Raw genomic sequence first — 21,050 nt, 5'->3', positions numbered from 1 at the left:
GTACGTGAGCCCACCATCTAAATTTTGAATTACGATTCTAGAATGGAGATCAGTATTTTAGTCAACTAATGAATGATTCCTCAAAGTTTATTTTACAACTGCATACATTTCCATCTTTGCCCTTTACTCGATAATTGAATTAATAATAAATTAACTGAGCTGAAGCTGGTTTAGTGAAAACAATGCAGAAGTCCATAATGAAGCTTGTGCCTATTTGGGGATAAATCTGTATCAAAAATTTAAAAATAATTGTAGTAGAATTGAACTTTGAAGCGGGGGAGAGGTCTTGCTTTTGCTTTAAATCACTGAAATTAAATGTAATGAAAAGTGATCAGAGTGCTTATTTTTACTTTGTTTTGTGGGAAATTGTGCTGGGAATGTAGGTCTATTGTGCACAAAGGATGTTGGCTTTATGCTGGAACCACCAGGCAGGTTGAGTTGAGAAACAATTAGCTCAGTCAGCAAGCCTTTGAATCTGATTAAGCCAGGAAGTGGTCACTCCCCAAGACAGAGCAGAATGAAGGGAATGAAGGCGGTAGCCCAACACGAGGAATGATTTCTCTCTCTGAGAAAAACTAGTATTATAATTTATTATGTCAAATTTATGTCAAGGATTATATCACTACATTTTATTATTATTTCACTGAAAACAAATATAATCTTGTTTCCGAGTAGATCAGCAGTCCACATGTGTCATGGCTACTGTCTCTAAGAAACTTCTGTTTATTGAGGCTTGACATACTCTCATGTTTTGGTAACAAAACATCTTTGAGACCCAGGACCCAAGTCACAGAGGAAAATGCAAGGCTTATACAAGACTGCTGGCCGGATTCTCATTACTCTGGGGGCTCTCAGTGTATTCTCTGGAGTTATTGCTTTCTTCCCAGTCTTTTCCTACAAACTTTGGTTCACAGGATGGAGTGTCTGGATTGCTTGTCCCATCTGGAATGGAGCTTTGGTAAGAAAATATTTTTATTACATATGTTGAGAGAATAAAGGAAAGAGGGAGGGAAGGAGGGACCAGAATAACATGTCCCTTTAAAGTTTTCCAACAATATGAAGACATCAAAATTCTACAGAAAATCAGATTTTACCTTAGAACATTGATTTCTATTAGTTATCTTTTAAATATAAGGTTTTCTTAATATCATTTAATCATATGTACAACATATCAGGTATACTATAGTGAAAATGCTGTTCGAGAAATTCTTCAAAAATTATTTTATTTTAATCTTCTTTACCTGGACGTTCTGAGAAATCGGAATCTATCTTTCGAAATTTGAATGTAGAAAAAAGTATGAACCATGAAAAATAATTTTTAAATGAAGAACAAAGTAAAATAATTTTCAGACTAATGCTTTTATTAGAAACACCGAGGTGTGTTTATGTGACCGAAAGGTTTAGAAGCCCCAAATCTTAGTTCTCCCATCTTTTTCTTTGAACACAACTGCTTAAACTGAAAATAAGTGAAGAAGTTGAGTGATGGGCTTTGCTAACTTCACATGTTGCCAAATTTGCATGTGTCAAATACACGTGGGTACTAAGTAACTGCTCAATGTCTGCCCGTTGAATGGTCACCACAGGTGAATGATGACACTGGTACCTCAGCTCCCTGGGTCAAAGAAACCAACACATGTAGTCTTGGGAGTAGGTGGCTGCCATGGAGGCATGATCGAAGAGGGGTTACAAAGGCCCAAACATCCAACAAATCCTTCTCTCGTTGTTTCCTGGGATGCCTGACATTCACTATTGGAGACTAGACAATTTGATTTTGAAGCTTTTTGATCGTGTGGAGTTTTCTCTTAAAATGTAGCCACTCTCAGGAGGGGCAATATTTTATGTTTTTAAAAAAATCAAACTTAACAGAGATGTCATCTAAATGCAAGACCCTAGGAAATATAATTTTAATTTACTTAATAAATAAATATGTATTGGTAGCCTACTACATGCTTGAGTTACAATGGAGAATAAAACAAGATCTCGATATTAAAGGAATTTGGTCTAGTGGGGTTTAATGATGGTGTGCAGATGGAGGAAAGCGGGATGGTGGGAGCATGGAACTGAACATGGAAACGATTTGATGGTATTTTTTTTTTATTTATGTTTTCTTTTACACCACCACCCAAGTCTTGAACTTTTCCTCTTTCCCCCAACAACTACTCCAAACCACACATTCAAGGAAATGTTTATTAAACATCTACTAGAATGCAGGGATGGCATTTATATAAATGACTACCAAACTTTTTTGTTAGTGACCCAGAGTAAGAAAAATATTTTACATCAGGACCTGGAATGTATATAAATACATCTATCTATTTCTCTCAAGGTAAAAAGAGAGATACTGAAATATACATGTAACTAGATTTATATAACATATGTTTCGCAAAACAATACTTAACCTTCTATGTGAATTCTGATATTTTCTATTCTAGTTAACTTTGTAAAAATCCTGACTTTACAACTGGCCCAAACTTTAATAACAAAACCATGGTTATAGCTCAATCCTGTGTCCCTTTCTTATAATTCTTTGCCTATCCCTGCAGGGTCTATCATAATATAGTCAACAGATATTGGTGATTTGATTAGGTTCACAGATTACTGAGTATATGCTTATTCTACACCAAACATCTGCTTGACCAATCAGACCCAGAGAAATGACATGACAAATCTCTAGCACATAGCTAATTGGTGGCTTTTTGATTTTTTGAGAGTGAAGCATGGGGAAGTAGAGTCAGAGAGTTAGGATTTGGAGAGGTGAGCCTCTGTTCAAATCCTGACTTTAACATTCTTCGTATGTAGTCAAGAGCAGGGCCCTCATTCAACCAATTCCTCATTGCCTTTACCTGTAGAATGGGGAATTTCACAGGTAAAGAGAGCCCATGTGAAACTGTCTAACCATAAGAGGCTCAAAGAGAATGAACACAATTTGCTCAAAGACTGCATAATAAAGAGCTTTGCCAATTTTAAAGCCCTACACAAATGCTAGTTAATACGATGCCTTTCATTTATGCCCTACTCTCTGTCCAAACCCTTTGTTCCTAATCCCTTGCCACCTGCCTCACTCTCCCATTCTGTTCCCTGATGACCTGCTGAGTTCCGTATCATATTACATCCTGACCTCATCTCCAACCACTCTACCCTTAGCTCTTTTCTTTCCCATCACACTGGCTCCTTGTTTTCAAACATGGCCAGGTATGTTTCTGTCTCAGGGCCTTTGCACTGCCAGTTCTCTGCTTGAAGCCTTTTCTCACATACAGCTTGTTCCCTAACTTTCTTCAATTCTTGGATCAAATGTCACTTTCTCACTGATGCCTTCCCTCATTACCCTATTTAAAATTGCAGACCTCCCCCGCAAATGGCATTCTCAATCTCTCATCCCCTACTCTACTTCCCCCCCCCACCCCGTAACACCATCTAATATACAACATAATTGACTGACTTATTATCTGTTTGTTTGTCCTTTCCCCCCAAATGTAGATTGTACAAAGGCAGGATTTTTTTTTTCTATTTTGTTCATTGCTATATCTCCAGCACTTGAAAGGGAGTAAGTGACATGCTAGGTATTCGTGCTAAATATTGCTTGATACATATTGTCGAATGAGTGGTGAATGCCATGCTCTCCATTCTGACAGTACAGAATTCCTTATACAGTTGAGCTCTAATTAGGTGGCAAAGAATAAAGGTCAAGCTGGTATTTACACTAAAGCAGGAAAAAGTCCTCACCAGAAGGAAAGCAATAAGAATGCTCCCTCTTTCAATAATGTCTAAATTTGGAACAACGTGATTTTTTTCCTAGTCAGTTTGGTAGTGAACCACAGCTCTGTCTGATTAGGGTCGACTTCAAAGGTCTCTGACCCATCCCACAACCTTCCCTGCCAATCACTTCTCAACTTGCCTGCAAAGTGTATCTTCCTCTGGTAGAAAGATAATATGTACATTTCAAACATATTTCCTTTTGAAAATGACTCCGTATCTCTTTTGAGATTGGAAGAGATAGATTTTAGAAGTGACCCATACTTTGTGTTTGTCCGGTGCCTTTCTTTCAAAGATTTTTCTAAATTCTTCACAAATATTCCTCCTCAGACTCTCCTAGCTCAATTCTTACAGACACATGAGAAGCTGTTTTCCTAGAAATCTGAACCAGGTTATTGAAAGTCATCAGCTGCTAGAAAGTATGTAGCAAGGAGATCACTGAGCCTTAAGGACTGAGCGCTACTTTAATCCTGGAAAACCTGGCCTGTAGATCAAGCTCTGATGAACAGACTGAAGTGCACTGAGTTAAAAAACGGGACTAGGATCCAGGGACTTGGCCAACGGTGAGCAGCAGCGCTGTACCCAGAACCCTGCCTGGAGACAGGAACTTAGGAGAAAGGTAGGGCTGGACTCACCCATGCAAGCTCCAGTTTCCTCGTTTATTAGAGAAGGGACATGATTGCACCAATGCTCAAGTCTCTTATAGCGTCAACAGTCCTGCTATTTCCAATCAGCTGATGGTCCATTTTCCACTTAGATATCCTAAGCTTCTTGAAGCTTAACTGGTCCAAAAAAGGTAATCATCTTACCACCAAAAGCAATTATGCCTTCTCCAGACTTCCCAGTCTTTGAACCCAATTTCAAACCCTGGAGTGACTTTTGACTCAACCCTTTCTTCTAAACTAGTGTTTCTCAAACTGAAATGTGCATGTAAATCACCTGGGCATCTTAAAATGCAGGCTCTGATTCAGTGAGTCTAGGGTGAAGCTGAGATTCTACATGTCTGACAGGTTCCCAAGGGAGGAGATGCTATTGGTCCTTAGGACAGTGCTTAGGGCAGCAATGCCCAAAACCAGCCCATTTCAGCCCCACTCCCGCTCCACCACATCCAATCCATTGCCAACTTTTATTTTTCCTACGAGGCAAATCCCTATGCATTCTTTCTTCTTCGTTCTCACTATGCAACCCCTGCCCACCTCCTTACCACTTCCTGCCCCACTCAGGTTTTATGCCTTGAAACTTTTAGAACCAACCTGTGGGGATCTATACATTAATGGGTTATAAAATCAACCTGTTGGGTAGCTAGCATTTAAACATATAGAATATGAATAGAATAGAACAGAATAGGATGGGACAGAATGGAACGGAATATAATAGAGAATTCTACAGTGTATCACACATAATAAAGTTATTGTTATTTTGGTTAGATGTAAAAATATTTGTAACTTTTGGCCGTGTTACAAAATATATTTCTTACTATGGGTAAAGGTTAAAAAAAAAGAAAAAAGCTTGAAGACCAAGGTCCTACAGAGACCTCTAGGCCAATGCAGCAAGCATGCAATAACAGGCCCATCTTTCTAAACCTCTGCTGTACCGGTCTAGCCCCGTCTTCAAAAATCTTTAGTGTTGCTTCATTGTCCAAACCGAGTTCAGATATATTAGCCTGGATTTTGAGGCCCTCCACGCCCTGACCTCACGTGGCTTTCAAGCCTGATTTCCTACTCCTCTCTGCCAGGAACCAACTCTCCCATGGCTGCCCAGACTGCCCTTCCCTCTGCATCTCTCACTGACGTCACATCCATCCGTCAAACCTGCTTTGAGTCATATTTCCCCCACAGTGCCTTCAGTCCTTTCACACCTGGACTATAGATTCCGTTGACAGTTGGGGCCATTATTTGTATAATTATTGTTTGGTGAGCTTGCTTACCTTATTCGGCTTCTCTGTGCCTCATTTTAAAAATAGGAGACGATCTACATCCTAGGGTCATTCATTATGAAGATTAAATGAATTAACACATGTAAAGTATTTGCTAGAGTGCCTGTCATAGAATAAGTGCTCAATAAATGTTAAACGTTATTATCATTATTCCATCGGCATTGTGCCTATCACATCCCTTGTTCCCAGTAGACCCAAAATAGATGTCCGTAAGTGAATAAATTAGCCCATGTTATAATGATTTCTCTAAAAGTTTCTATTTCTGTTGTGAAGCTCTCTGCTTCCTTCAATTCATCTGCTTCTGGGAAATGCATCCTTACTGGGGCCATTTAAAGATTTAGTGGGAGGGGTCACAATTAGCATGCAGAATGTTAGCAGCAACTTTTGCAAAACCCAAGTAATGTCCTTGGAACTGTCCCCACAGAGCAAGTCCACAGCCTGTCAAGAAGAGCTGAGGGTGGAGAGGGCAGGGCTGGGCCTCCAGCTGCACTCCCACCCTCCCCAGGCATGGCCTCCTTTCCGCCCTTCCTCACAACCTGACCGCCCCTCTCTACCCAACTCTTCACCTCTCAGACCCTCCCACATTTCCTTTTCCCACTTGACTTCTCTTCCCTCAGATCTCTTCCTTTTTTAAAAAATCTTTTGGCTGCGTGGCACAGCATGTGGGATCTTAGTTCCCCGACCAGGGATCAAACCCATGCCCCCTGCACTGGAAGCGCAGAGCCTTAACCACTGGACCACCAGACAAGTCCCAAATCTCTTCCTTTTTCATTCTATTCCCCTTCCCTGTCTAAAAATAAATTTTTTTTAAACAATGGAAAGAAGAAAAAGGAAAGCCTGTGACTCTTGGGGGAATACCCGCACTCCACCTCCCACGCACGGCCGGGCACCAGGAAAGATGGGTGTGCTTGGCTCCTGAGCCGCAGTCCTCAGGGTGGATTTAACAAGTTACTGAACGGCATGCATACACCAGCTTCCCCCATGAAAGATCTTTTTCAAAGTTTTGTGTAAACAAAGCAAAATTGAAGCTGGCAGCTACAACAGAAATAACAGGCAACTGCAATTCGGCAGGATTTTTCAACTTTTGAAAGGAAAGAAACAGTTTGTGCCAAAGTAGTTAAGGCAGCCTGGACTCTAAGCATCTGATAATGTCAGCTATCTACTTGGACTTCAACCAGCAGAGACATCTCCTTTGCTTTTTATCTCGTTTGCTTTAGTGTTTCTCTCACACAGAGGAGTGACGTGTCAATTGAGCGCTTTGCCTCTGAAAGCAGACTAGCCCCAGGCTTAGCATCAGTGCTACAGTTGCTGTTAATAATTCTCCTGTTTTGTTGTACTGTTTATGCTGGCTCAACCTCCATAGGGTCCCTTGGAAACTTTCCTCTTGCAGAATCAAGGCAACCTCTTTCGATTGCAGATGGTTCTGTTTTTATCCATGGGAGTTTTATGGTATGGCGATGCCAAAGTCTGGAACGTCAGGCTTAGCTACACGAGTTTTGTGTGAGTGTACATGTGCGTGCTTTTTTCCCCTCGCTCTCAGATTCTCTAAATCCAATATTCAAAATAGAATATGCCAGGAAAATGAAAAGCTAGGTCTCAAAACAATAAATATGCCAGACCTGGAGCTACAAAAAGCAACATCCCACAAAACCATATTGGTTAAAGCTCCGATTTTTTTCCCCTCTTGATACTATACATACAGTCATGTTTATTTCTCTGTCAAAACCCTAAATTGTAACTCTTTTTAAACCTGTCCTCATTCTATATCTTACTTCAGGCACATCTCTTCCTGGTTTTCTCTCCCAACCTCAAAACATTCCTTGACCAGGAACAAATGATTTATGGGCTGGGAATAAGCAATTTCCAGACACTGATTACATAGGTCTCCATCAGACCCGGTGCCGAAGCGAAGATGAGCCCAGAATTTTTTTCTCCTTATCTATTGCTCAGTTCTGGTGACACCATTCCCTCCTTTGTGGAACTATTTTCATTCTGCATTTGGGGGCTTTTTCTTCAACGGAGACTATGAAGAACTCTCTTTTGAAAAGCTGGACACCACTGCCCCCAGAACAATAAATGCCCCATCATGCATTCATTCTAATGATAATCTTTGTTATTTGAGAGACAGGGATCACCGGCAGGCTGAGGCCGCAGAATCTCAAAAAAAGCAAAGAGTAAAAGATATACCGCTGCCGGGAGGTTTGCGGGTGGGTGCGGTTCTGTGACACGTTTCCTTTTCAGTTCCTCCCATTTGTAAATTTAGCAATTTGGAAAAAGATGAACAATAGACAATTAACCAAAATAAAACAGACGGCAAGGGTTTTAAAGCCAAGCTTTCATTGCAGTGACATCTTAACAGTAGCAAAGGTTATAATTGTGATGGCAACGGCAACATAGAAAATCAAAAAAATGAGCTTGTGTGAATCATGTCTCTGTGACACTGATGGCTTCTTTTCCTCATTGTCATCACGGATGAGGAGGTGATCAGAGCCATAAATCCATTTAGCCATTTGCTATTCCTTCTGGTTTATGATAAAGTCGTCAAACCGTGAAGCAAACTGAACTCTTTCCAGAGGTACCTTCTCTCACAGGATGTTGTTTTTCCATTTTCCTTTCACAGGCCATCATGACTGGTATACTCCTACTGTTGGCTCACAAAGAGTGGACCGAGAGACACCTGGTAAATGTATAGACATCGACTAGGTTGGCAGAGAAAGTTTGAAGGTCAAATCTCTACTAGTTCAGGATGGAACACAGAGAATGATTTCTGATTATAATTGAATCCTATCTAATAGATGCCTTACTATGATGGATTTCAGTCATAAACGTTGTTTTAAATGCATAAGTTTTATCTGATACCTGCTCCAAACATTTTCTACCAGTTCCCGTGATTATTGTATTTAAGTAGTGTAGTTTGGGGAGGACAGAATCCGTGTTAGTCTTCCTGAATTTCATTCTGAAAAAGTGGATCTATAGGATCCTCTGTTTTTAATCATGTATTTTCAAGTCTCAATTTGGTATCTCCTTCCAATCTCCCTGTTACCTCTTCCCCTAAAAAAGGATGAAAAGGGGCTTCCCTGGTGGCATAGTGGTAGAGAGTCCGCCTGCCGATGCAGGGGACACGGGTTCGTGCCCCGGTCCGGGAGGATCCCGCATGCCGTGGAGCGGCTGGGCCCGTGAGCCATGGCCGCTGAGCCTGCGCGTCCGGAGCCTGTGCTCCGCAACGGGAGAGGCCACAACGGTGAGAGGCCCGTGTACCGCAAAAAAAAAAAAAAAAGAATGAAAAGTCTGTGATATCTTGCATTTCAACAGTGTAGAGCCAAGTAAATCCCAAGGTACAGAAAGACTACCTTGATTCGATTATAGCTCCTCTTCCCGTGGCTACAGCAGGGCTGCTCGAACTTTAATATATGTGTGAATCACCCGGGGATCTGGTTAAAATGAAGATTTTGATTCAGTAGATCTGAGTGAAGCCTGAGATTCTACATCTCTAATAAGTTCCCAGGGGATATTTAGTGCTCCTGGACCATAGACCACACTCTGAATAACAAGGTCCTAGGGTAAGGCAGGGGTTCTGTTCACTCATCTTTGTCTTCCCACCCGGACTGGTTCTCAACACATGATAGGAGGTAAGTCAATAAATGTGTTGAGTGGAATTGATTTCATTTTTGCTCCAGCGGGTTGATATGTTATTCTCCCATAGTGAAAGTTCAAGAGGAAGGCAAAAGGGCCTAAAGAGACGGTTGTAACCCACTTCTCCTTCATTTCCCAGTAGGAAAGATGAATAGCCAGCATCTCTTTCTTTCCACATATTGCTGAGAAGCTTCTGAAAAATCTAGTTCCCCAAGTAACAATTTGTTTCTGCTTTATTTTCAGTGGGAAGCTAGTTTCACCTTTGTGGTTCTGAGCATCCTGGGATGTCCACTTCATTTTACTGTAGCCTTGGCATCTGCTCTCCTTGGCCCGTATTGCCTCTACTCATTTCGGGGGATTGCAGGGACCAATTACCTTGGTTATGCAGTTGCCTTTCCTTTTCCATATGCAAAATTCCCATCAGTTTGTGTAGACCCACCACACTATGAAGAGTACCACCTGACACTTCAAGCCTTAGACCTGTGCCTGAGCTTTGCCATGCTCTGTGTGTCCCTGACAGCGTTCATCACACTTTCTGCAAGACTTCTCCGGAATGGACATATAAATGTAAGTTTCCAGAAAGGGGGAGCCAGTTCCTGTTCCATCCTAAATGCTAAAATGGAAAGTTTGGTACATTGATACTTAATCTGTCTCTCTTTTTTACCCCTGTATCTTGTATAACCAAAATTCTCCCACTCTTTCTACTTCGACTCCAGCTAAGAGGCTGATATATAATACATCAACATCAGATTTAGCTTTCTGACATTTTCCGAAAAGGCTGATAATAATTTTAATATGATAATAATAGAATTATGAACTGAATATTTAGTATGTGTCAGTGTACTTCCCATTTCACAGATAGTAAACAGAGGCTAAAGAGTTTGTATAACTTGCCCAAGGTCACACAGCTTAATGACTAGTAGGACCAGATTCAGAACCCAGAGCTATTTCTCTTCATCAGGCCAGATTTGTCCTGGGCTCCCTCATCCCCCTCCTTGCATCCTCTGCTCCTCTGCCAGACCATTAAGATGCAAGGCTCTGGCCTCCAGGAGGGTTAGAGCGGGGTCACTGGGAAAACAGCACAAGTGATTTCTGATTCCAAATTCCTACGGTTGATACTGGGTCCCTCCTCTGTGGGTTGAACAACCTCCCTCTGAAAAGAGGTATTTCTCACTGCAAACTCTTATACTGGCTTTATGATTCAAGTTAGGATTATATCAGGGTCAAGTGAATTTGGGTTATGTTAGCCAATTTTTTTCCAGTTTCATCCTATCAGCACCAACCAGTAAAGCTGGAAGACAGGAATTTGGCACTCCCAATGCTTTTTGTGGTCAGCCTTGTCCTCTTCAACTTCTTCATAAATCTGCAAAGGAAATCCTGTACATTCTTAGGAACGGAGTTGATTTTACAAGGAACTTGCCGAGAAACAAGGCAAGCAGACCAAAATCACTGCCCCCGCTGTGCTGCCAGGACATGTAGAAGTTTAGTATTTGAGAATTCTCCCTTGTGGCAAATGTCCTGACTTTCTAGACTATTTACTAAGGAACATATGCATAGGAGAACCACACATTAAAAGTTGACAGTCATAACCCCTTAGCATGCATAGCTAATCAGACATCTGGCTGTCATTTTAAGCATGACCCTCACAACATTGAGGTTTAACGTAGGGTGGAGAATAGGGAGAAAAGAATGAAAAAAATATACGTCGAGCTTTGTAAGCCAACAGCGCCTTACCGTGGAAACCCAACAGTGAGACCACCTAAAGTGCCTGGAGAGAGAGAAAATTAATTGAAAGCAGAGCAAAGTTCTGTGACTTCAGGGTTTTGCCTTTGCCCATCTTGCTCAGAACAGTTTCTTGCTGTGTGGTTTCTGAGCTACGTATGGGACCCAATGCAACTACAACACGTTCCTCAAAGGGAATCAATGACATCAGAAGCGCCCAGGGTTTTTGTGAAACTAGATTTCTGCATCCCTTCCAGGTCCATTCCCACTATGTCAGAAATTCTGGGGTTGGAGGCAGGAAACATGCGGTTTTAACACACGCCCCCAAGAGATCCTGATGAAAATTCTCTTCCTAGCACACGGTGCACTAAGTATCAATTCAGGACAGAATCTCAGTTTTCCCATTTGCATAAAATGCAGCACTAGTTTGGGTGAGAGTTCTAGATAAATTTAATAAGCATGTCTTTGGTGAACATTCTTGGATGACTTGACACCACTGAATCCATAGGGGTGGCAGATCACGTTTCGTTAGCGAGGATGAATGGCTGACTTAATGGGATATGATGTCCTGTATTAATAAATATACCACTGTTGCCCCAAGACCAAAAGGAGCTCATGAAGCCTGAACAAAGCTTTGTTACCATGCAGAAATCTCAGCTACGTTAGGCACAATTTCTAGCAGTGAAATAAATGCATTGTTTATCAAAATTCTAGAAAACACATAACTTTGTTAGAAAGAAAGGTGGATCGTTCGCTGGGATACAGAATTCTACATAGTGATTCTACTTTTAATGAACCTCTGTGTAGTTATGTTGTTAGATTCCCTACAGTGCTGAAAGAGATAAGTAATATTTTTAAATTTTTATTTAAAACTATTAATAAACGCTGTGAAATATGCTGCTGATTCACACTTTTTTCATATAAACAGAACACTGAAAATGTTTTTAAAACCTGCCCACTTTTAAGTGTCTGCCTGAAAAGTAAAATTCTTTTATGTAAATATAGTACATAGCAGGAAACTCAAGAGCTATGAAAATTTGTAAAAAAGAAAAAAGCGATGGCTTGAAGGAGGATTTGGGGAAAATTGTGGTTGTACTGTAAAACGAAATCAATTTTTTCAGATCTATATGTAACAGTCAATATTATGATGAAAAATATTCCCTCGTAAGGGTTTGTTTGTGCAAGTTGAAAAACATGTTTTCAAAAATGGATCAAGCGCCCCTCTAGGAATCACCACATTCATTATTTCTTCCTTCCTGTGCCTTTTCAGTTTAGTAGAATTGAAGTCGTCTTGTGTCCCAGTCAGCTCAAGCTGCTATTAAAAAATGCCGTAGACTGGGTGGCTCGACCAACACACATTTATTTCTCACAGTTCCAGAGACGGGAAGTCCAAGATCAAAGTGCCACCATGGTTGGTTTTTGGTGAGGCCTGTCTTCCTGGCTTGTGGATGGCTGCCTGCTCACTGTGTGCTCTCAAGGCCTTTCCTGGGCTTGCTCCTAGAGAGAGGAGCAATCTCTCTGGCCCCTATATTTTACAGACGCTAATCTCATCATGGGGACCCCACACTTATGACCTCATCTAAACTTAATTACCTCCCAAATGACTTACTTCCAAATACCATCACAGTGGGGATTGGGATTTCAACATATGGATTTAGGAGGGGACATAAACAGTTGATTGCATCTTACTGAAGGTAACACAGTGACAGTGTATGAGCATGCAGTCAACTGGTACCCAACTAAAACCAGAGGTCTAATGCTTGAAAGAGGCATGAAGGGTTTGATGGTTTTGACAAACACTCACAAAAGCATGGTGTGAGTGCTACAGACTGAATGTTTGTGTCACCCCAAAATCTACATTGAAGCACTAACCCCCACTGTGATGGTGGTAATTAGATTTGGATGAGGTCATGAGGGCAGAGCCCCCATGATGGGGTTAGTGCCCTTATAAGAAAATGAAGAGACCAGCGTGCTCTGTCTCTCTCCACCGTGATAGTATACAGCAAGAAGGGGACCGTTTACAAACTAGGAAGTGGGCTTCCACCAGACACTGAATCTTCTGACACCTTGATCTTGGACTTCCAGCCTCCAGAACCGTGAGAAATGTCTGTTGTTTGAGCCATCCAGTCTATGGTAGTGTGCTGTAGCAGCCCAGGCTGACTAAGACAGTGAGTCCTTCCAAATTTCAAGGGCCTCGTGGGAAGGGGTGGAGCTGGGAGAGGACTAAGAGACCCCTGTTTGTGTGGTTCCATGCAACACACTGAAGTGACCCTGTGGGCTTAGGACTCAGTGCAGAAGGCAAATGAGCACCACACAGAATTAAGTTGAAAAACTAAAATGCATAACAACCGTAGCTGAAATTGTCTACATTCTTGGTCCAGTAAGTAATAAAGTGATGAGAAAGGAAAGAATTGGGACGCCAGACGCGCTGCAGCTGTCCCCTGCAGCTACTCTGCCCCTCCTCCATGGAATGGAATGGCTTCGTTTGTTTTCCTTTCATTATTCATTGTTATGTTTGGGGTTGGTTTTTTTTTAATGAAAGGGGGAAAGAAAATATTTTCTCCTTCTCATGTGATACAATGGTTTTGTTTTTTTTTTTCAATGAACTGAGAAATATTTGCCATAAAAGATGTAGGTAAACCCTCTAAATGCGGTTTAAAAGATGGGGACAGATTATTTATCAGTGGAGGACAAACAAAAGGCAAATTAACAGCAATATACTGGTTCCAAATCTTTCAGCAGACGTACTCTGCATCATTAGCAATAGAAATGTGTTTTGAAAGAAATTCTTCCATGACTCTTATCCTAAAATTCTGAGGTCCCACATTGGGCTATATAGCAAGGTGTTTCTGGTGCTTCTGGGAAATAACCCCCTCTGGTAGATCCAGTAAAACTCAAGCAGTACCGTGCAACTGTAAGAATCCACTGTATTTCTTCCTCACAAATTCTATTATGTGGTCACCTCAAAGTGGTCAGTCGAAAAATCAGAATCTAGAAAAATAATTGCAATTCAGGGCATTACTATTCCTTCTATCTCATAATTTTCTCTGGAATAATAATAATGGTGACATAAAACTGGGTGATAGGGCTTCCCTGGTGGCGCAGTGGTTGAGAGTCTGCCTGCCGCTGCAGCGGACGCGGGTTCGTGCCCGGGTCCGGGAAGATCTCACATGCCGCGGAGCGGCTGGGCCCGTGAACCATGGCCGCTGAGCCTGCGCGTCTGGAGCCTGTGCTCCGCAACGGGAGAGGCTGCAACAGTGAGAGGCCCGCGTACCGCAAAAAAAAAAAAAAAGAAAAAAAAGAAAAAAGACAAATATGAGATCACTTATATGTGGGATCTAAACAATAATACAAATGAATCTATACACGAAACAGAAACAGACTCACATACATAGAAAACAAACTTATGGTTACCTAAGAGGAAAGGTGAGGGAGGGGTAAATTAGGATTATGGGATTAATAGATACAAACTACTACACGTAAAATAGATAAGCAACAAGGATTTACTGTCTAACACAGGGAACAATATTGCATACCTTGTAATAATCTATAATGGAAAATAATCTGAAAAAATATATATACATATAACTGAATCACTTTTCTGTACACCTAAAACTGACACAATATTGTAAGTCAAGTACACTTAAATTTAAAAAATTTAAAAAAAAAAAACAAAAAACTTAGCATTATATAATTGATTAAGTAAGAAGCTTATGACTCCACTTTATTTGATTTGCAAAAAGATGGTTCTTAAATTTTATTTATTCTCTTATATCATATGATTAACTTAGAGTCCTGGATGAAACAGAAAGCTCCTTGTTAAAGCAATAGAATTACTAGGTTCTGGACAGTAATTAGTACCTATTGGACAAGAGGAGTATCTTCTGTTCACCAGAAATGACTTCTCTCTTGTCACATATCAAGAATTATGAACCTAAAGCCCTAAATATAATATTCATTATTTATCCTTGCTCCTCAACATTTATTGAGCGTGTACTATGAGCCAGATATCATGCTAAAGTACAGAAAAATGAGCAAAACATATTCTGGTGCTCCATTGACTTATAAGGACTGAGGGGAAATGAGCCCAGATGAGGAATAACAAGACCTGAGGGGAAAAGAGCCCAGATGAGGAATAACAAGACCTGAGTTAGGTAGTGATAGTGGGCATGAGAAGAGGTGGTACATTTGAGAGATATTTAGGAAGTAGAATCAATGGACTTCATAACAAGTAGCATGTGGGACAAAGGAGGAGTCCAGGAAGATGCAAAGGGGTTCTGGACCATGAGAGACAAGACAAAGTGATTGGATTTAATGTGTGAGTCCCACTCTTGTCACTTAAGGTAAATATTCAGTTTCACATCTCATCATTAAAAAAAAAATTATTGTAAGAACTTAATAGAAGAAATCAGAGGACTTCTACCTGGGATTCTAGCCAATGAAGTACTAAAATTTGCCATTGGACACTCCATCAAGTTGTTTGCATACCAAAAATCAATTATGCCTTGCTTCGAGTTTATAATAAGCCTAGTGCAGAAGGGCATGGGCTATAAGACAGTTTCAATCTAGGCTGAATTAATTTAACAATGTATCTCTTCTTTTCTTCTACTGAATCTCCCATGGCAAAGATTGGCCGTGAATGACCTATAGATAGCCAAGCCCAATGGTCTCTTTTCAATCCACATCTTCTTTGACTGCTTTCTTCATGAAATTATCTCCCTTGACTTCCACGCACCATTCTCTTTGGTTCTCTTCCTTCTCCATGGCTTCTCCTCCTCAGTCTCCTCCGAAAGGTCCTCTGCTCTGCTCACCACTTAAAGACTGGTACCCTCACTTACCACTTTGGGGCTGGTGCCTCACACATCCACATCTGTAGCCCAGTCCCTTCTCCTGCTCTAATGAGCTCTACGTCTGACTGTTTTCTAGACACTCTTTTGGTGTCCCTCAGATACGTCAAACTCCTGGTGTTCATCGTGGAGTGCATCATCTCTTTGCCCTCAATACCTGCTCCTCTTCCTGTATCTGCAGCTCAGCTGCCAACACTCATGATACTCAGGACGAGCCTGAGACCTGGAGTCATCCTTGACTCCTTACACCTGAGTCCATCACCGTATCCTGACAACTGTACCTCTCAAGTATTTCTCTAATGTGTCCTCCATTCTCTGTACCAACGGTGACAGCCCTGGTTTGGCTCCCATATTCTCTCACTCAGACTGCTTTGCTTCCAGTCTGTCTTTCTTAAAAAGTATCCTCCACACAGGCTCTAGAAGGAGCTCTCAGGTTCAAATTTGTGCTTATCATTCCCCTGCTTTAAATCCTTCTGCGGCTCTCCTTCACTCTCAGGATATAGCCAAGCTCCTTTGTTTGACATCATGTGTACTCAGCTCCTCTCTGAGCATGTGAGTTCCTCGAGGACAGGGACTGTCTAAGGTGAGCAAGAAAGGTGGGACTGCGAGTGTGAGAATCAAAAGAGGAAAAGAGAAGCAGGTTGCGATACTAGATGTCATTTTTATGTCTTCCTAGCCATAGCTAAAATCTTACCTAAACCTACAGCAGGAATATTTTAAATTTAAAGACAGTTCACATGTCATGGGGAAATTTACTATGGTCATGGAATCCAAAAAGAATCTCCAGAAAGGGATACATAGAAAAAGTAGATTTGAATTTCCATACCAAGGAGCAGTGGTTTAATGAAGAATTGCTTTCAGCATTATAAAACATAGAGAAGCTGATATGGTACTTTTGAAATCAGACAGTTTGAGGGGTAATTGCTTCTTCTGTCGCTTACTATCTGAGTAGCCTTGAGCAAATGAATACTGAATCTCTCCGAGCCTAAGGTCCTTGTTGGTAAAATGGAGATAACACCTACCTCACATGTTGCAAAATGAAATGATATAATTACTATTAAGAGCCTTTACACTGAGCATGGTACCTGATAGGCCTCAAGAAATGTTTGCTATCTTCCCCTCACTGCTAATCAAATTTAAATTCTTGACTCAGTCAAAGATTTCAGAAAGTGCCCTTTAGCCTTCTGTAAGTTTTGAAAAACCCCAAACCAGTCCAAACCAGACAAAACAAACAGCAAACCACCAAAAGAGATAGTCAACAGAGACTCCCTACTCTTTAGGCAGCCCCTGTCCACAAAAGTAATGGTTCTTCTGGACCGTTTCATGCTTATGCCAGATATTTTATTACACATATATTTCTTTTTCTATATCTCTCTGCCATCCCCCTCCACCAGTATCACCAATTTTGTTCTCTCTGGTGATTCCTCTTAAATCCTTAAGAGGTACCATGATGCTGTTACTTGAGTCATTCTTCATTGGGCTCCTGTGACATAAAAAAGGCTAAATTAAATGTCAGAAATGACACTCTATTTTCTTTGATAAATTGTAGAAATAAACACTATTGTATTTTTTTCCTTCCTAGGGTCAAAAGAATGGACAGTAAGTTTGAAGCAATGTTCCTCTTAAATGTGTCATCTCTGTGACCATTATTTTGAAATATTCTAAAATAATTTTGATCTTTAAACATTTTTCCTCTATGTTCTTATAAAATAAAAAATTGAAGTAAAAAAAAATTGAAGTAGTTGTACACTTTAGCCCTTTTTGATGGTTAACCTTGTTTTTTCTGATTTACATGCTATGATACAAAAATTGAAATTATGTCATTGTTGTCATAGAATTTAAAAATCTGAAATATAAATTGGAAGTGAATGAATGTTTCCTTTAAATTCCTCTTGTTTCCTGTGTGATGTTTCATTGAACTGTAACTTCATATTACCCAAATTAAGGAAACGCTTTCACACGCTTTCTTCATTGCCATTACCAAAGTGACTCTAAATCTTCAAAACACAATTAAAACTTTGAATTGTGGGGATAATGAGAAGGCTCTCCTGCAGGGGGACTGTGGTCCTCCCTCCTGACCTCTCTATAGCTTGTCTTTGGCACTTAAGACAAACTACTTAATTAATTGGAAGAGACCTTATTAGAGGCACTTTAGGCTAATTTTTCATCAAATGTCCCAAGATTCACATGCCCCTGACAGCTCAGCCATTCCTAAGTGGCAACTCCAGTCAGCTGCTGAGTGGTTCTAAATGTAAAATGTCTTTCTCGTCTTGGCTAGAGACCTGCTTCTTATAACCACTGTGTCTTGGTCCTGCATCTGTAGTCCCTGAGAGCACAGTACAGTGGTTCTCAAATGTGGTTCCAAGGTCAGAAGCATCAGCATCATCTGGGAACTTGTAAGAACTCGACACTCTGGGGTTGGGCCCACCAATCTGCTTTCGGAAGCCCTCCTCCAGGTGAGGGCTAAAGTTTGAGATGCACTGGTGTAGTGTAGCACAAAGTAGGTGCAACTTTGGAATGAAAAATACCTGGATTCAGACTCGCTGGTGTAGTGTAGCAGAAAGTGGGTGCAATTTTGGAATGAAAGATACCTGGATTCAGAACCTGGCCCTCTGTCATTTTAGGCAATAGCCTCCGTTTCCTCTCTGATCAAATGGAGCTGATGGGCATAGCTAATTCCCAGACTTGCTGAGAGAATTCACTGATACTCTATGGGTCAAGCACACAGCAGAAAGTCTAACACACCCTTAGCGCTCAAAGTTACTGTCTAGTGATATTGGCTCATTCAACACATTTATTGGATGCCTTTGATATGAGTCTATATAAAGCCCTTTCTTTTGAAAATGGAGAAGTACAGAAAATTTTAGACATGACAGCTTAGACATAATAGTATTTAATACCTTCATTTTACAAGTGGAAAATATAACATTCAGAGAGGCGAAGTGACATGTTCAAGGACGCACAGCTCAATTGCTGGTGTATGGAAGCCCTTTAGGTGCCTCCCAGCGCTCAGCTCTTCAATCAACACGTGTTTATCTGTCACTTAATACAGCAATAAGGTATGTATTCCTGGGCCTGGTGATTACACAGGTAGGGACTTCAAGTTTATCAGTATACTGTCTGAATTAATTTTAATATTAATTGAGCATTCCCAGCTAGAATTGGGCACCATGGTTACTTATTTACTTACATTTTGCTTTCTTATTTATATCTTATTCTGTTCCAAAAGGATTTAAGGTGACTCTTGGGCATTTTATCAATGGTTGGAGTTCCAGCCACTACAGCACTAACTGTTGAACCAGTGAATTCCAATAGTTGCTTTTGCAAGAGGCTCTCAGCAAAATGTGCACAATTCTGAGGATCCCAAACGGATACATAAGAGAAGTAGACCAATACCAAGTGCTTTAGGTTAACTGGAATCCCTTGTATAAATTGTTAATCAGATATCAAGGAACATGTGTGGTTATGTCTTGGTCTCGCATGTACAAAGACACGGGCAGACATTTTGCTACGCCCTTGGCTGGTGAAACTAAATGGTTAATACTCACCATCACACGCCCAGAAAAAGTCCGATTTACCGACTGGAAGGAATAAGGCACTTTTACTTTATACAGCCTGTTCTCAGTTTTGTGGGGCTGTTGATATTACTGGGCTAATGACAGACGCCAAGGCGGCAAAATAGGCTGGGTTACTTATAATTCTTTGAATGTGGACACATCAGCTTGTGGGAAGGAAACTATTTAAAATGGGGCTTAGGGAAAGCAAAAAAAAATCCCCTTTCCCCATATGAGATTCTTCCACAGTGTTGTCATGGAATCTTGAAAACCTCTATACAGAGGATCACTCTCGTTGGATATATGCAAATTTTCTGAGATCCAGCGGTTTCCTGCCAGGGAAAAACTTATAATAACAGAGCAAGAATGCAATCCGAGCCCTTGCTCTCTGAAACCCTGAAAGAACAGAGTCGTTCTTGACAGGGCAATTTCAACCCTTGACATTCCAGGAAATAGCTTAATAATGTCATTTAGTCTGGGGTTGTAACCAGTCCTAAGACATGGAGACACAAATGCAGTGTAAAATTTTAAATATCAGTTCGGGGACCATTACTCATTTTCACACAGAGCTTAACAGCAAAGACCACCACCACAAAGCAAAAACTAAGCAAGCCTTCCTAATTAAATTTAACATTGTCCCCACTAATTAAACACAATATAGGAAAGGTTTCTGCCAAGAAATTACAGACACATCCTGAAGACTATTTACTTTCCTGGGTCCTGGGCCCGTGCCATATCCAGGACGTGACCCCCAAACAAAACTGTGCTTTGATCATTAATATATATGCAGAAGTTACCCCCATCCTGGAGCCTCGGAGGCCTTAATGAGACACACTGGCCTTTACATTCAATGTGTTTCATTTTTTCTGGGTACGGTGCAGCTGAAAAAGGTTACAAGACTCAGGTTAAAAGTCAGGAAATGGATCAGGACCCCACGCTATGACATCATTTTCTTGCAATGCAATGAAGCAATGACATTTCCTGCAGGAAAACTGATTAGAGCTGACAAGCTGCCTTAGTTAACTGCAGTGTTTGCCATGGAAGGTGTCAGGCCTGCCTCGTTCCAGCTCCTGCCACCCTCCCTCCTGTTCCTTGGCTGGAGCTTCCCAGGGGTCAGTGAGACAGAGTGAAAGAGACCCAGGCCACTTCTATTTAATGACAGTCCTGATATATTTAAGATAAAGATGTGCTAAAACATTGTTACAAAACTTGTGGAATTTTTTAGTTATTAGAGCATTTAGTACTTTAGACAAAAAAAAAAAAAAAATATATATATATATATATATAAAATTTTGCCACTTGCAGAGTGATTTCCAGATTATTTTTAAAACTGACATATAGGCAGAGCCACCAGGGGTGATTGTGCAGGTTGGCCAAAGGCAGAGTGGGATTCAAAGCTAGCTCACTCTCCGATTATTAAACCATGGTTGCTGGTTCAGGACTAGATCTGCCTTTTTCGGATTCACACAGACGTCTCACAGCCAGTGACAGATGGTCTTGCAATGGGACAGAGTTTGAAGGTGAATGATGAACCAGTCTTCTCCTTTCAATCCTGGGTGTCTCTGTAACTGTAGGCATAAGATCTTGGGGCGTATCTCTAGAAGT

At 40.9% G+C, this 21,050-nt stretch overlaps 1 protein-coding gene across 2 annotated transcripts; it reads left to right on the top strand.

The window, feature by feature from the left end:
* The first annotated feature begins 799 nt into the window (after window positions 1-799).
* On the top strand, window positions 800-17,604 carry TMEM212 (transmembrane protein 212). Of its 2 annotated transcripts, XM_060009995.1 has the most exons (4): window positions 800-958; window positions 8,310-8,369; window positions 9,566-9,889; window positions 17,474-17,604. In XM_060009995.1, the coding sequence occupies exons 1-4, from the start codon at window positions 800-802 to the stop codon at window positions 17,492-17,494; spliced, it is 564 nt and encodes a 187-aa protein (XP_059865978.1). In that variant the 3' UTR covers window positions 17,495-17,604. The 2 variants fall into 2 exon arrangements, with proteins under 2 accessions (XP_059865978.1, XP_059865977.1); XM_060009994.1 differs by lacking the exon at window positions 17,474-17,604 and having other exon boundaries at window positions 9,566-9,961.
* The last annotated feature ends 3,446 nt before the right edge of the window (window positions 17,605-21,050 follow it).

Source organism: Delphinus delphis, chromosome 4 (genome assembly GCF_949987515.2).
Source record: "Delphinus delphis chromosome 4, mDelDel1.2, whole genome shotgun sequence".
NCBI lineage: Eukaryota > Metazoa > Chordata > Mammalia > Artiodactyla > Delphinidae > Delphinus > Delphinus delphis.
Note: the sequence above shows the minus strand (reverse complement) of the source record. Positions and strands in the feature narration are given on the sequence as shown.